Raw genomic sequence first — 17,899 nt, forward strand, 5'->3', positions numbered from 1 at the left:
CAACACTCATTCAAAGAAGATAACTGGCTAATACTCTGTTTTGAGAAATATTTCTAATTTTGGGCAAGGCAGGACCATTCCACTGGTCACACAAGACACAGTATTTTTAAGGAATTAAGAAATACCAGTTTTATCACTATCTTTTGAAAATAATAAGACTGTAGGCAAATTGCATCAGATGTACAGCAATGAGAGGATGTCTCACACTGGTTTGCCAGCATTGATGAAGGACTTAATAAAAAAAAAAGTGTGTGAAACTTGTCTACACCAAATTTAATATTTCAAATGAGGTTTATACTATAATAATATGCACAGTATTTGATTCCAATATTTTTGATAAAACAGATGCTAGTATATAGTTTGAATCTAAATTAAGACAGAGTTTAATAAAAAGAAACAAGACCCTGAACTAAAACTAAATAGTAAATTTTACTAAACTAGAAAAAAAATTTAACAATTATATAAATAAAAATACCCAAAGTATAAGTTAATTTTAGTTACACAAAAATCCTATTTTCAGTCAGAAGTATTTTTTAGAACACAGAAGTGTTCCAAAAACACAGTGTAAATCTACAGAAGTACTTTTTTAGTACACAGAAGTGCATTTTTAGGAAAGTAAAATGCATCAGAATTGATTAGAATAAGAAATAGAAAATGTGAAGCAAAAAATTAATATAGATCCTGATCTGAACCACCCTTCAATATTTTTCTCACAGGCTCAAAATGCAAGTCCTTACAGCTTTCTAATTATTGCAAAGAGTGATCTACAAAACAGCCTTACCTGTGGAATCCTACTATAAAAAGTCATCTGACAAGATGAAGGAAATAATACATCAGACTAAATACAGACACCTTTAAGAAAAAAACTTCTAGCAAATACTGAAGATAGTGGTTGTCACTGCTCTATAATTTTTAAACCAGAGCAATCATAGTATACGCATAGCAAGAAAGGCAATTGCAAGTGAGTTTTGGGAAACTGAAGAGATGGGTAGGTTGTGAATGTCAATCTCTTCAGGGACTGAAGGGATTTCATAACTGGCAAGACTCAAAGGAAAGGGACAGAAAAAGTAGCAGGATTATCTGTAGAAAGGGAGCTCTCACTGTTCAAAGATCCTGAGTGACAAAAGACAACTGAGCAACTGTTTTTACAAAGCAAGCAATAATTGGTAGCTGCCACCCAGGTGTAGTGATACTATTATTGAAACAAGTCTAGGGGAGGCTAGGAGTGAAACTATGGAATATTTGGGAAACCACAGGCTTAACCAAAGGGAGATACAAAGAGATCCTTTACTGGGGTACGTCTTGTGAGGAATGACTGGGGGAGTTGGGTTTGCTTAGTGTGGAAGAGAGGAACAGCGCCTGCAGTGAGAGGACCAGAGGAAACGGCCTTAAAATGAGACAAGGGAGATTCAGATTAGACACTAGAAAAAAACTTTTTCACTGCCAGCGTGGTCAGGCATTGGAATAGATTGCCAATGGATATGGTGGAGTCACCATCCCTGGACATGTGCATGAGGCATCTGGATGTGGGCCTGGGTGATGGTTTAGGGGTGACAGTGCTGGGTGGATGGTTCAACTGGATGATCTGGAAGGTATCTTCCAACCTCAGTGATTTCTATTCTATTCTATTCTATTCTATTCTATTCTATTCTATTCCATTCCATTCCATTCCATTCCAATATGACCATCAGAAATGCAACATTCACTCTGAGACATTAGCAGAATCAACTACATTTTCTGGGACTTTCTGGGTTTTTTTAAGTCTTATTTCTCAAGTTACACACACAAGTAGTCAGAATTTTAACATTTTACTACCTGGACAAGAAAAACCATAGGTGTCAGTGCTATTCAGATGTGCAAAAAAACTGCCTCTGTATATTAATATATCATCATCTGCAATGACAGGAAATCTCAGAAAATATTTTGCACCATTGTCAGATTTTTAGCAATTCTCTTTTCTTTCTGCCTTAAAAATACAAATTTAAGAATGAAAGTTGCAAAAGAAAATTATCTGGAATTTACAAAACACTTCCTGTAGAAAAATTCTATAAACCTGAACCAATATACTTATTTGAAGTAGGTATAAGAAACAGCCAAAATATCATATTTACACAATACCCCAAAATGTTTTTAATGCTAGCTTTATATTTGGCACTGTGCAATGGTATGTGTAATAAAAGAAGCTGAATTTAGTGTTTTCAAATACTTAATAGAATTTCTTTTTTTTCCTTCCCTTTTCTCTTCATATTCCTACTTTTTATTTGCCATTTATGTTTTCATTTTTTGGGGTTTTTCGCTTTGCAGCTGAAGTAAATTTTTCACTTTTTATTTAGAGACAAGATTTCAATAAATACATTTGATTCACCTAGTATTGAATATGAAGATTTTTGTCTTTTAATGCTTTCATAACCAGTCTTATGAAAAAAATATCAGAATTCCTCTTTCAAAATAGAAATATAAACCAGCACTGTATATAAATCCCCATGTCTCATAATAAATCATTTAACTACCTGCTTTAAAGGAGCTTAAGTGAAAAAAAGGACAAAACTAATCTTATTTAAATATATTGCTGTGATGGGTCTTTAGAGTTCTGTAAGCTCTCCATGACATACTGTGCACATCTGCTGCTAGAGCTTTGCAAAGCAAGCCTTATATGCACCACTTGCACATATTTAATGACAAAACTCATCAAAATTCTAGAACAAACTTCTAGGAGCTTAACTGCTAATACTGCTGGTTAAGCATGACACATTACAATGTGTGTAAACTCCTGCACACACTGACTACACTGGTATTTCTCAAATAATTGTCAGCCTCCTTTACCTGAAAATGACACTGTTTCTTAAGTGCAAGGAATGTTTAATCTGACATATTATGCAATGCTGGAATTAAAATTCATGCCAAGTGGAAAGAATTACTTCAGATTCCTGAAGTCATCTTAAAAACTTATTCCTGTCTTTTCTTAGATTTCTGGTAAAGGCATTACTGACATAAAATGCTACAACTACAAGTAAGATCAGCAGAGAATGCAGTTTTCATTATCCCAGGAAGTGAGAGTGTAACATATGGCAGTAATAATAATTACACACCCAATAAACCTGCCAATAACATGGACATTTAACAGCTGCAGCATAAAGTCATGCCAGAGGTGTACACACAAGTGCTCATTTTAATACAGACTAGTAGGTCTATGGATCATTGCATTAGAGCATTACATATGTCTGAAAAATGTAGAAAGGATTTTTCTTTTCAAAGTTTTCCAGGCCATTCTGCTCTGTTTGTAAATAACTTTCATTAGTGAATTTCTGTTGTGATAGAAATACAGTAACATTGAAATAATCTTATTAACTTGAGACTGTAAAGAGTAATTGTCTATAGTTGGCTTAACAGAAACAAATCTCCCACTTCAATCTCCTCATTAAACCTTACCCCCTCTCTTAGAATTCAAGTCTTCTTTTCTATTCAGTAAATAATCATGCAATAAATCATTAAAGCATGACACAAGATTTTTAATGAGGATGACAAGATTTTTAATAGGATTACTTTGATAAAATGTTATCTGACTTATCAATTTGGTTTATGAATTCACCTGTAATGTACTTACTTTTAGGCAGTTTATATTAAAAAGCATGTCCCAGATCAATGTTTTAAACATTTAATACAATTTAACCCATGAAAGAATAATTAGCTGCACCAATCTAGAACATTTTAAATAAAGTTTGCTTATATTTTAAAAATATCCAAGCATGACAATCTTCTGAAGTTTCCAATTTTCCTTCATACTAGTGCATCTTTATATTGATTTCCTAAAATTATATTCATCTATATTATAAAACCTAAGTGCTTGAGGAAGATACTTAATAACTTGTTGAAAAGAAGCTCATCTTTTCATAGAACATAACTGTAGGCCAAAGCAGCCCAAAAATCTTATGATTTAATAATTGCATGAAAACATTCAGAATGTCTTTTGTACACCTCTACACAGACACCGTGTTCTGAGACTGCAGAAGTGACCATAGAAGCAAATGTCAACTCTTATATGGTTTGTCTTCTCAGACTCTCTGCCAACACTACTAAAAATCATCTACAACAGTCAAAAACCAGATCAGCAGAACCAACAATTAATGTCTGCTCAGAGATTAGGTGATCACAGTAAAGAAATAATTTGTGTATACACAGGATTTTAATTCTACATCCTCACAAATGAAATGGTTCTGAAAATGTCAGGTTTTGGATTTTTCTCTGCAGTGCCTTCCATTCACATAGGCTTTCGTTTAGTATGTGCTTTTTCAAACTGAATTCCACTCTTGCAGATTTATGAGTCTTTAAGTTTGAGGAAATAAAAGCTATTCTTACACTCTTGTTAGATCAATACTATTCATAGGACATACATTCATGGCTAAACAAAAGCAGCAACACAAATGAAAGGGTTTTCTAATATTTTTTTTTTTAAAAACGACAAAATGTTATATTTGCCAAGAAGGCTTTGTGCCCAAATTTAGGTTTTGTATAGTATATATATGGAAAACAAACAAACAAATTTCAATAATTTAGAAAAATAGTAAGCAATTTTCTCTATTAATCATTTACTTCATGATGACTTCACTAAGAAAATAATGTCAAAAATATCCCCATTACTGAAGTTCAGTCTAGAACAAACTTATTTTTGCCTACTACTGAAACAGATGGCATCTCCGTGATTAGTTTGAGTGAAAGTTGGAATCTTATTTTTCTTGGAGCTCAGGAACAAAGACAGAAGCACTGATTATTTGCTGAAAAATCTCTTGATAAAATGAATACAAGAGCATGTAAACCATTTGATGCAATTTGACACTTCTGAAAAAGCAATCTAAAATTATAAAAAATAAGAACAGACACATTACACTAAATAGAAGCTGGCATCTTGTGTCACCTTGTTAATGGCATGGCATTGCATCAAAAACACAGACTTCAGCATATCACTTTTCAATAATCCTATATTTAATGAGGGAAAACTAATTTAAATGTTTTTTTATCTGGTTTCTTTACAATAGTCCAAATCTTAACAGACTTACTCTACTGCCTGAATGATGACAACTTTAGAATAATATGAAAAAGGTCATTAAAAAGGCCATGGTAAAAAGTTAATTTCAAAGATCTTGTCTTCACTACACTGAAGTATTCATTTAGTTTGATTTACACATTTTTAGACTTCACTCCAGCTCCTACAAAATACAATTCATGTTAACCAAGGGAAGTACTATGACAGGAAAAGAGAAATTCTGACCTCAATTTAAGTACTGTAAAAAACTGCCAACTTAAAACTGTTGGACCTTAAATGGGTGTCTAAAGTGCTAAATAAACATGGTTGAATTTTGTGCTAACTTGAATAAGTTTTAAGTTACTGTCTTTATTAGAATAGCAGTCACTTTATTTATATGCCTGACGATAGACATAAAAGCCTAATTATAGGTACTGAGATTGAAGTTCTGGCAATACATACTGTGTCTAGACAAGCTAACTAATAAAAAGGTCTGTATTACAGGGGAATAAACTTTACCATTTAGACTACACAAATCTTTACTTCAAGAACTATGACATGCAATTCTCACTAATATAGCATTATTGAATTACAGAAGAGACTGCTTCTCTAGTACAGATAACCTCATATAGCTAAAAGTCAGACATAAATGTAAAAAGCCACAATTTTTTCCAGAAATTATTTCAATAAAATACTCCTGCGTATATAAAATGACAGATATGGATTAAACTGAAAAAAAGGACACACTGGTTCAGATAACGTTATTTGCTAGGCTTACTGATAGAAAATTGTGTTATATACTAGAAAACTGACACATTATATGTGAAACTGATTTCTTTATAATAGTCCAAATCTGTAAATGCACAGTTTCTCACAAAAATATATTCTTCAACTACCTTACCTTTTATCTACACAATCTGTGAAACTTCCAAACATCTGTTTAGTTCCCTATTTAAGAATATATGCAGTTCAGTAAAGAGGAGAAAAGCCAAGAAATAAGACAACACACTTACCTGAAGCCCCTGTCTCAGGCATTTTTTCTTCATGCTTGCTTTCTGGCTTACAACCACCTTTTTCATCAGCTTCATCTTCACCCCACCAGGCTGGCTGTCCATACAAAGGTGTCCCACGAGGCATGGCAGAAATATCTATAAAGCCAGCCCAAAGCAGAGGAAATAACTTTTCTGTTTAGCTATGATATTTAGGTTAAAAATCACATGAAGAGAAAGTAATTTGCTTGGATCATTTCTCCTGAAAGCTGAAGTGAAATGGTTGCATGCATTTGCCTAAATACAAAACAAACTTGGAGGCCAGACAACTGATCTGGGTTCTAAATATAAAAGCTTACTAATGACCTGATAAAACTCTGGCACAAATGTTTATGCAAAGGCAGCCACCACCTCTAATTGTTACCCTGATATATCTGTAAATATTATTTCTTCTTTCAGTTTGAAGTCATCAAGACAGCAGAACATTCCTAGAAGCTGTTTGCTGCTATTTCTGTGAGAAGATTCTCATTCTTACCCACACTGACCTTTCAATGAAATCTGAACTCACTGCATGAAAAACTGATCAAATTTTGCAATGCTGCCAAGGTTCCAAATTGCTGACAGCTACTACAGAGTGCTGAAAGTTTCCTTGTGTGTAAAACATTACTGAGCACAATCAAATTACAGGTTGAGGTTTTTTTAAAGGCATTAGTTAAATTATAGTACAACTGAAAGTGCTATAGCACATGGTTAAATAGATTTAAATACAAAAATTAAGTAAGAAAAAAACCACTGATATAATTGAGATTTCTAACCTGACGGTAAATTGGCTGGGTTAGGTTTGACCTGATCTTTTGGACAAATACTTCACCCTACAGAGATTTAGCTATTCTAGTGTCATACAGATGTTCTGAATGTATTTGAAAGAGTCTTTATGTAATAAAACATCGTATGTTAAAATCTACCTTAGGCGCTTGTCTGTGACTTTTCTGATTAGGAATGTCAACATTTTTCAGTATTTTATACACTTGCATTCCAAAGATGACTTCATAGCCATGCCAAAGGTTTCAACATGATTTTAAGACATTAAGTACTTCCTTTTTACACAGCATTATGCCTTAGTCAATATTAATTAAAAAAAAAAAAATTGATGGTTACACAGAGAATTTGTGGATGCCCCATCCCTGAAGTGTTCCAGGACATGTTGGATGAGGCTTTGAGCAACCTGGTTTGGTGAAAGGTGTCCCTGGCCATGGCAAGGGGGTGCAACCTAAGTGATGTTTAAGTTCTGTTCCAACCCAAACCATCCCATAATTCTATTCCTGTGCACTGAATTAGCAATAATGAGTAGATGTGCATTTATATAGCAAAAGTGAGAGAATCAATCCCCAAAAAGCTTTGGAGAGTTGCACTCAAATATAAATCCCTATCCCTGTTATTTTTGGAAGAGTCAAAAGAAAAACAGAAGGTGAGGATAACACCCCCCCCCCCCCCCCCACTGTGCTACTTTATGTACCCTTAAGAAGATGCTGAATTAGCCAACAAAACAAACAGGGTAATTAAGTATACCACAGAATCCTGTACATGGGGAAGAGAATTCTTTGAAGTGAGTCTTCTGGAAGAATAGATGAAACCTAAACAAAACTGTTGAGCATTGATCAGGTTGGAAATCAGACCTAGACAGTTTCATATTAAGGAAACAACAATACCTGATCCCTTTCTCATTCTTTTGGTTATATCCACTACACTTCAGCAAGCCTCATGCTGAAGCTCATCAGAGAATCAGAGAATGGTTTGGGTTGGAAGGGACCTGCCATAGGCAGGAACATCTTTTGCCAGACCAGTTTGCTCACAGCCTTGAATACCTCCAGGGATGGGACATCCACAAACTCTCTGGACAACCTGTTCAAGTGGCTCGCTATTTTCACAGTAAAAAATTTCTCCCTAACATCCAATCAAAACCTGTCCTCTCTCAGTTTAACACCATCAGACCTGGTCTTTTATCACTAGCTGCCTGTGTAAAATACACTCTCCCTCTTTTTTTACCAGCTCCCTTTAGGTACTGAAAGGCTGCTATGAGGTCTCCCTGGAGCCTTTCCTTCTCTAGGCTGAACAACTCCATCTCACAGCCTGTCTGCTCCAACTCCCTGCTCATCTTTTTGGCCCTCCTCTGGCCTCACTCCTACACGTCCAAACCCTTCCCATACTGGGGGCAACACAACCCACACAAAGTTAAGACAACCACAGCAGAGCCACCATGACACATTAAATAAATAGGAATGATGGTGTAGAAACAAGGCTGAAACTACAGTATCTACAAATCTTTAAACCACAATAGAACACTGGGGTTATATCCTGACACATCAAACAAAGAATGCGAGGAACTGTAAAACAAACAAACAGAACTCCCGCCCATTTAAAAAGGGAAAAAACCCCAAACCAACCAAAAGAAAATTAGTGCACTTGGTAATGGTAAAAAGTACAAACTGAACAAATACTTTCACTTAAACTGCAAAAAATTAGAAATTTTCGGCCACAAATGCTACAAGTTTGTGATTTGGGCAAAGAGACATGCAAAAATATTACAAATGCCAATCAAGTCTCTCTTTAAAAATGTTCTTAACATGTGGATATTACTGTAAAAAAGGTAGAAATTAACTGCCAAAACCATTATTTACATCTAAACTATGGTTAAATGTTCATATATGTGAAATTCTTACTGTCTACAGAATTTCACAGTCGTGCTACTGAAGCAAATTAACATCCTTTCCAAGTTTTTGTGCTTCTGCAACAAAAAAATGAACCTTACCCACTGATTTTTCTTCAGATTTCAGTGCTTCTGTAGTTTTGTGGTGGACTTCAGCTGTGGAGTCTGCAGCCTTGGATTCTGAACTTTTGGAGCTGCTTTGTTTCGATCCTTCTGCCTCTGAAGATTTTTGGGATAACTGGAGTTGGCTTGAGAATTTTTCATGCTACATGACATCAAATAGAGAATAAAACACAAACCCTCAAAGAGTGGGAAAAAAAACCTCTCTATGTTATATTAACTGTACAATGACAACAAAACATCAAGGAACTGCACATTGTTACCTTAAGTGCTTCTTCAGGGACTCTCATCTCTCCCCTGACCACAGTAAAAAGATTAGTATGTAGGAAATGATAAGGAAAATACTTAAAAAACTCTGAATCCACAAGAGGATTTTACAGAAAAGTAACAATTGTGCAGTCTATTATGCCACTAGAATGGTGACAGCTTTCAAAACATGTCACTGTTAGGATACTGTGCACTATCATATTCATCAAAGCAATGGAGTTATTTACTATATGTAAACAGAATATTGAGTGGATACCTTTGGTGTTTTAATAATAAAAGTATTTTTTTTCATTCAGAGTTTGCTGAATATTTAATTGTAATCATATCTGCTGGTATACAACTGCATATGATACAAATATTTGTATATTTGCCTCAAAGAAAAGTAGTACTCTTTAGCAACACAGAAGATACACATTATGTTCTAAATCATAATTGAAAGTTGAGGTTTCTTGCAGTGAGAGACAATGAAATGTACTTTATCAGTAGTCCAGACCAAGGTAGAATATCCTAAACCCTGAGATTTTCTCTTGTATAGGCATTTTTGTAGCAATGAGAACACTTAACACACCATATTTCTAACAAGACAAGTCCATCCTGACACTGCATTTTTATGGCAAGGATATCATATCCAAATCTCAATTTATCTTCTAACTTCAGAGTGATGTATGTCTGTTCTGGAATCCTCACATCATTCACAAATGTCTGCAGAACAAATGAGGACAGAAAGAAATACCATTAAATTCCAAAACAACAAAATTAAATAATTCTATAAGAAGGTCTTCAGCACCACAGATTTTCTACTGGTGATTACAAGGAAACCATAAGCTCAAATTGCCAGCTGTTTAACAAATCATGTCAAAAGGAAGGTAAAACACCAGTTGATTACCAAGATGCACACTGGCCTTGAAAAATTCCTTGCATGTTTCATCTTGTTAGCAATATTCATGGAAGTGTTGATTAAAGTTCCCTTGAATTAGCATCTCCTTCCTATTTTTCTTGTAGTTTGCTTTTTTCAATCCAAATTAAATGCCAGAATTGACTTATCATCGTATTTGTACAGCATTTAGCATTGGATATGAGAGTTCTGAGGCAGCTTACTTCTAATAATTGTCAAAGGACTTAAGAAAACATGGACCAAGTTTGTGCATCTGAGTAACACCAAAAATGAGTGGTAAGAATTCAGTATATTGCGACCCTACAGGATCATCCTACTTCTAACTTAAAACTTCTACAACATGCACATGTTTCTAAAGAAAGAAACAGTTGAAATATGCCATTTTATAAGCACTCTGAAGTTGGAAAAACCTGAATAATTAAATAAGCCAATAATCTGAATATTTGAATGGTTGTGTTTCTCATGAGTCTAGTATTAAATGAACTGTGATTAGAGAGAAACAATCTCCTTCCCCAAAACAGAAAGAGGATCTTCCATTTAATTTTCTTTTCCTAAAGGAAAAGAATGTTTATTTCATTATTTTAAAAACTGTTTACCTACTTTGTAAAAAATATCTTCCATGGGAAATAAGAACAAAAGGTACAACTAGCCACTGGTTTGTAAGCATGAAACTTTCAGTAAGGTTTCAGGCAAATTTATTTCACTTTAACATTTTGAGAGTCCCAGGCATAAACCTCTGTGAAGACTATCATCAAGGCACTCTGAATTTCAGTGAACCAACAGAATTTAGGCCACCTTGCAGAGATCTATGTCTATATGTATGCATGCATTTTTCCTCCCAGGTCAGAGTTCTGAAATTCATGTGCATACATAGCACAGCCAATGCAGAGAACTCCAAAGGCTGTGTGTGACCTGTGTGTGCAGTTTACTGACAGCCTCGTGCTCAGGACTGAAGTGACAGCATAAAACAACCAAGTCTTGGTTACTCTGCCACTGGAGCTTTAAAATCTCATCACATGCTTTGGGATGCCAGACAAAGCAAGCTTGAAAAATCTAGTTACTCTGTAAATAAAGAATCCTTTACCCCTTTAAATCACTCCATTCATGTGATTTCTAAAGTTTATTCTTGAAATAGTGAGAGCCATCTGTCTTTAAGCCTTCATAAAGTTTGCTAAGCTTTTCAGAATCCAGTCCTGAAACATCAGTTGCTATCCTGTAAATACTCCTGAGAAGAATGTTACTCAACAGGGCCACAGATTGTTAATACTTCTTCTGGTATGTTTTTGAGTTCACAAGTTCACACTTGAATTCTACTGATACTAGGGAAATACTAATTACATACTAGCAACTGCACACATTTGCTTCAGAAAAGAAAAATTCCTTCATTGTTTTTGTATGGGAAAAAAAAAAAACCAAAGAAAAACAGGAGTGTCCAGAATGACACACAACAAACTATCAGAAATACAATTTTACTTGATGTAAACCGATTAAAATTTACTTTTGCCTTTTTTTCCAAATCTAGATGTCCAGGATAAAGACTTCTTAGATTTGGAAGTCCATGAGAAAGACTCCTGTAACCTTTTCACTGAATTGAGTGTGATCAACCACACATACAAGAATATTCAGGCATTAGGGCATCAGGTGCAATCATAGTTCAGTATGTGAAATTATAACACTCAGAACACTCAAAACCAAAATATAGGCACTAGCCACCTCCCCTTAAACTCTGAATTATCATGTGTTTTTAAAGTGCATTCTACCAGGAATGGACTAATCCTTTATACCAAGAAAGGTATGTATCTGTTCTCAAAAGAGATGGGACCAACTGGAGAGATGCAAAATAAATCTTTCCATGAAGTTTGCAAAATAAGACAGGGTAGCAGCTGCTGAAGCACTAGAAGAGGCACTTGGCTGCTAGGGAGGTGGTGTTCTCAGTAGAAACAGCAGCTAGACTAAAAGAATTATTACCTAGTTCACCATATGGTACTGAGCCATTGTTCTGCCACACAATTAGGTATGGTGTTACAAAAAAAAAGTGTTTTCTCCATTAACCTGAAACCAGGTAAGCAGAGGTATGAAAGAAAAGCACAGTGGGAAAGTGACAGTAAGGAAAACACTGTGAAGACCAAGAAAAAGGACTGAATTCTGAGATTTAATATTCCTTGTCCCAGAACAGTGGGAAGAAAGAACTCCTTTGATGTCTCTGAGTAAACAGCTCTGAAGCAACTGAAGCTTCACCTCAAACTTGAGAATGAATTAGATCAAGTGAAGCAAATCGCTGAAAGCTCTTTATCAGAGGCAAAAAAGGAGCTGAATGAAGACCTTTTAACATATATTTCTATTCAGTTCCAGTTTTGTGACAAGGCAACAAAAATCTGAAGGTATGCCTACTGACTACAGGAGTTACACAACTAGGGAATAAAATCAAATGTCTCAGCAAAAAAAATTCTATGTGCTGAACTTATTTTTGATCACTGCCTTAAAACAGCATACCAACTTGGAAAATACAGGGGTATATTAAATATTTAAGGACCAAAGTCCTTGTATGTCTACAACTGTTCAAAGGATATAGCCCTTGAATGGTTTCACGTGGAGTCAAGACTGTCTCTTTGGAAAACTGAGTTAGTTACCTTAAAATACAGAAAAACTAATAGAGACAGCGAAAGAGTTTTATTTCAAAATGCACTTCAAGATCAAAAGGTAGTAACCTGAGAGTTCATCTTGTATTTATTTAAGCACTTGACAAAACTATTTACTATCAGTAGCTTTCTAAGTATTATTCAAATAGGCAGTCACAGATAAATTAATGATTTTATTCTGTACATATTCATGACACAGCCAAACATATAAAGTTATAAAATAACAACCATAACTAGTGCAAATACAGAGGTCATAAAGAAGTATCTAAAGGGCTACAAAATGATAACAAAGTTACTATGTTTTTAATAATTTGCTGTAATATCAAAAACTTTTATCAAAAGTGATGCTTAGCTAGACTTCTGAATATGCACTTCATAGAAAAGCCTTAGAACATAAAATGTCATCCAAAACTTTACATTTCCCATAACCTTGGATTTCTCTGGTATTAGTTTGCGATTACTTGACACAAATTATTCATAGAGATTTTTAATAAAAATTATTCTGAAAAACTAAATGCAAATACAGTATTAGTTAAATTGATTTTCATACATGGTTATTGCATAATTAATTTTTTTCACATATGTACAGTAGAAATACAGTTTAACATTCTTTTCTCTATTGTAACAGAAGAAAAAGGAATAGCATGTGAAACAAAATCCAGATCATAATAGCACATTTTAGAAATTGAAATATGTCAGGGCTTTTAGACATTATAGTCAAGATTTTTTTTTAAATTCTGAAATACATAAGTATAACACACTCCCTTCTATTGTTCTGAGCTTTTCCTACCGCCAAAGCCCTCTTATTTCTGGAATTAACAGCAGCCCTTTATAAAACATGCAGTGGAAAACCCCTGCAAAGACTACACTTTCCTTTTGAATGCTCCCCCATTTCCAGAGTCACTTTAAAAAGGTATTAATGTACAATTAATATTGGCTCGAAGAAATCCCCAAACAAAGATACATAACACTATGGGGAGTTATCTATTTCTGATGTTAACTTACCCCATTCAAGCTGCCCAAATCCTTCACCAAATGTTCATCTGTAGAGGCATCATAGTTGAGTACAGCATGTTGCTTGTCCACACTCCGTGACTAAAATATATTAAAGAAAATAAAATAAGGTATTTGAAAACCACATGAGCTGGTTATGGCTATTTCTTAGGGAAGTGTGATTATTTTCTTTCTACATGGCACATTTATTCAAATTATATTAAAAAGACAGTTCCACAAACGAAAAGGTTAATATCTAACCCAACTCCAGCTACCCATAGCAGAATCCTAAATTTAATTCAAAATAATTATTTTCTTAATGTTTCCCTAAATATAAGTCAGATCCAGATATACCTCATCCAAAGGTTTTATTTTTTTTTTAGTCTAGGATCACTGATGTTTAACCTAATATTATCATCTGCACTTTATTTCTTACACTCTCTCTCCCCCCTTAATTACACACATCTTTCAAGACATGACTATGATTCCAGGGTGTTGCTGTTCTCTCTCAAACTCCAATTCCTGTTACACATCTGGGGATAATTACTGTAGTATACAAGCATTCCAAGTGTTTCTCTTTGATCTCAACTTCCTGAACCAATTAGCTGAAGTCTCTTCACTAAATGTCTGAGCAGTTCCTGAATTACTATTCCCATCAGTTCTGACTTTCTCTTAAGCACTTCAGTATCCATCTATTTTTTTCATGAATTCTTTATTTCACATACAAACATCACCACACAGATGAGGAACAAGCCTGGCTACTATTTCATCCAAGAACAGCAGCTCCCTAACAGCCAAGTCCCTCTTTCAGCACTCACTCCTTGCCAAGTGTTTGCAGCCTGAGGTGCTGATGGCAAGCAAGGGAGGTGGGGCTGGATGTGTCTCCTTTATGCATGCATATGGTCAGTACCTGGACATCTTCAAGAGCTCCCAAGAGAATGGAGACCACAGCTCATCCTCTCCATCAGCCCAACTTGATCTTACGTTTGCTCTTAATACTGCTAGTGCACTGTCACAAAATGACTGCACAGCAGCAAATTCCTTCCACCAGCATAGCTCCTAATTTCAGGTTTGCATCTTCTATCCTTGCTACTCAACTCATTTTTCAGGACTGTATCGCACAGAGAATGCACATTTCTGTCTGAGACTTCCATGACTTTTGTGTACCAGCATTTCTGGTCTGTAAATTCTAGAACAGACCTGCCTTACCAAGTGCACTGGCCAGTGCAAGGCATCAGAACACACAACCACTACTCCTAAGGAAATGTTTTCTCTTATTGTAATCCCATAGTTATCTGCTCACTCCTTTTCCATTTCCTGAGACTTGATACTATTATTTTCCTTATTTCCAATTTACTTTCTCATTCTTCCTGTCCATTTAATCTTATGACCACTTTGCTTTCTCCCCAAAGAAGTGAGATCACTGTTCTCCTGCTTATACTTACTACTTTATATTTAGACTTTTTATTTTGCTCTACATTTTGAGGGATATAATGGGAGGGGGCAGGGTATCAAAGTGCAGAATAAGGAAGAGACAGACAAATGAACAAGCTGCCTGCAATATAAGCTGCACTAATATACTACATCAGTTAAATGCTTTTAATGGCAGATGAAGACACAGCAACATGGTTCATTTTCTACTAACTTAGTAATCTTTCAAGTGAAAACAATCTCACTACAATGAAATCCATTGATGTGCATGTTCTGCTGAGCCTACAGTATCAAGCACACATTACATTTTTCCACACTCAAGTGGAACCACCGCACCAAGAATTACCCTATTTTTTCACCTAAGCTATTGAAGAAAATTTTTAACAACTCTCAATGTTGTTATTCAAATATATACTGTATTAATAAAAATTTATTTCGTTATCTTTATGTGCTACATCCTATTAAAAATAAGTTAAAACAGAAAGGACAAGAAAAAAATCCTCAAAGCGTCATTATACTGTGTTACATCATCTGAAATGCTAAGAATGATTACTCAAGTCTTTGGTTTTTACAGAAACACTTGAAATTCTGCAGAACTTCACAGTTCTCCTCAGGTTCAAATTACTTACATATAATTGGACTTTTTATTAGTTTCAGCTGATCTTTGCAGGTGCAAAGACAGTGCAAGTCTTTTGGATGCCTTTTTTCCTTTGGCTTTGTTATTGCAGCCTTCCATTCAAATTGAAGGGCCTTTAAAATTCCTTCTTGTAGGACTGTGGTGCCCTGGTTGGCAGCTAAATGCCGCACAGCTGCTCACTCACTCTCTGCTGCCCCAGCGGGATGTGGGACAGAAGAGGAAGAGCCAAAGGAAAGAACTTATGGGTCAGTTTCAGCAGCAAAGGGGAAGAAGGAAGAAGAAGTAAAACAAATCAAGTGATGAGAAGGCAATCACTTGCCACCTAACACAAGCAGCCCAGTGCCCAGACAATCTTTGAGTAGTGGTTATCTTCCTCAAAGCCCCTTCCTCAGATTTCACTGCCAAGCACAACACATTATTTGTCACAGAATAACCCTTTAGTCAGTTTGGGTCAGCTGTCCTCGTTTGTGCTCCTTCTCCATATTTTGTGCACTCCCCCAGTCAAGGGTGTGTAGGAGGAGCAGAGTGAGAGAGAATGCCTTGGAACTGCACACATGCTGGTCTACATGCCAGCATGACTGTTCAGCAACAGCCAAAAAAGTGGTGGTGTGCTAGCAACAGGGTTCTGGTCACAAATCCAAAACAGTACCATAGTGGCTTCTATTAAAAAAAACCCTACCAACCAGCCAGATCCAGCACAAAGATTTACATATGTCTGCAGAAATAAGAATCACAGAATAACTGCAGTAAAAGCCATACGAATATGAAAACTCCATCCTCAGTTAAAATAAATTTGTAACTGGTGTTATTTTAGATACTCTTCAATTCAATCCAGACTACTAAGAAAATATTCAGAATACAAAAAATAAATGCATTCTTCTTTGCAAACAATTCTGATATTGTGAATAATGTAGATTTCTTTTCTTGGAGATAATTTCTCCAACAATATTCAAAAAGATTTCTAACCATAAGGTGAAAGAAGGGGGAAATGTAGTATTTACCCACGAGCAGGCTGGTGTAATGGAACAGCTAGCTAAACAGGAAGACTTTTTGAACTTATTTACAAGAAAAGGCAGATCTGTATTCCCAGATGTGAACTAAACCTTTTAGAACAACAGTGTTTACAGGTAGAGATCTGAGGTCTATCAAGCATGAAACAGAGTCACAATTCTTTTCATTAAGGCCTTTAAAATATGTTTTCTGTCAAGCAATTATGAATAAAAGCATTAAACTCTGCTTTCTTTATCATGCATTGTCCACATGCTTTGCAGTAAGAGAACAACCAAGTTGTCAAGAGTGGAGAAGAAGGTCTAGCACAAAGAGCTACACACACAGAACAAGAACACATTATTAGCTTCTCTCTTGGTGGGTTCCTCCCCCTGCAGCACTATGTGGTGTTACAGTCATGCTGGCATGTAGACCTAACATAGCAGCAGGCTAAAAAGAATCTTCTTAAAATCCCATGCCCCTTGATTTTTTTCACTAACTCTGAAGTAAATACACAACAAACAAATGTTTGTAAATAAATCAAATCTATTCACAGTATTAATCAAAGAGACAGCTACCTTTGAAGGTGAAGTTCTGTAACACAAAAGAATAAATGTTTCACTCTAAGGACTGATCTACTATGGATGGCATAGCAGAGAAGAAAGAAGATGCTCTCTTATTTACAGAAAACAGTCCTCTAAAAGAAGTTACTGGTAAAATAAAACCATTTTTGGATTATAAGCTACTGGGCAGGAACAAGTGGAGTTGGGCTTTTTGGTTGCTTTCCTTTCATTGTTGTTTTGGATGTTGGTGGATTTACCTGTGCACTTGTTTGTTTGGGTTTTTTTTAAATACTTCCCACATAAATTACCAAGACATCATCCTATCTGTTTTTAAAGAGAAATTAAGAGTACTGCCAAGTGCTTTCTAATATCACCAATAAAATATCTCAATGCCTTCTGAGGCTGAGAGCCAAATGCAATTTACTAGTCATACTACATTCTGAGTAATAAATGTAGAATTACATCTCTAAGCATTTAATTTGCAACTAAGACTCTAATTTGGCCAATAATGACTGTATACACAACTTTTGGGAACAAAAACTCCAAAACAAAGTATTTTATTGAATGGTAGGAAGTGTTGAGAATATTAGTTTTAAGTTCAATCTTCTTAAGAGCTCTACACTAAACAACAAAAATTTAAGAAGATATTCC

General features: G+C 35.3%; 1 protein-coding gene across 9 annotated transcripts in view; it reads right to left on the reverse strand.

Annotated features, from left to right (window-relative positions):
* Window positions 1-17,899, reverse strand: part of CEP170 (centrosomal protein 170) — a 95,880-nt gene that overhangs the window by 52,786 nt on the left and 25,195 nt on the right. For all 9 annotated transcript variants that reach the window (XM_054514168.1, XM_054514172.1, XM_054514167.1 and 6 more), the window contains exons 3-7: window positions 13,643-13,732; window positions 9,724-9,805; window positions 9,100-9,155; window positions 8,819-8,981; window positions 6,034-6,168 (exon numbers count right to left, since the gene is read on the reverse strand). In XM_054514168.1, coding sequence (XP_054370143.1) covers window positions 6,034-6,168; window positions 8,819-8,981; window positions 9,100-9,155; window positions 9,724-9,805; window positions 13,643-13,732 — 526 coding nt within the window. The remainder of the gene's footprint in view (window positions 1-6,033; window positions 6,169-8,818; window positions 8,982-9,099; window positions 9,156-9,723; window positions 9,806-13,642; window positions 13,733-17,899) is intronic.

This window comes from Molothrus ater, chromosome 3 (genome assembly GCF_012460135.2).
Source record: "Molothrus ater isolate BHLD 08-10-18 breed brown headed cowbird chromosome 3, BPBGC_Mater_1.1, whole genome shotgun sequence".
NCBI lineage: Eukaryota > Metazoa > Chordata > Aves > Passeriformes > Icteridae > Molothrus > Molothrus ater.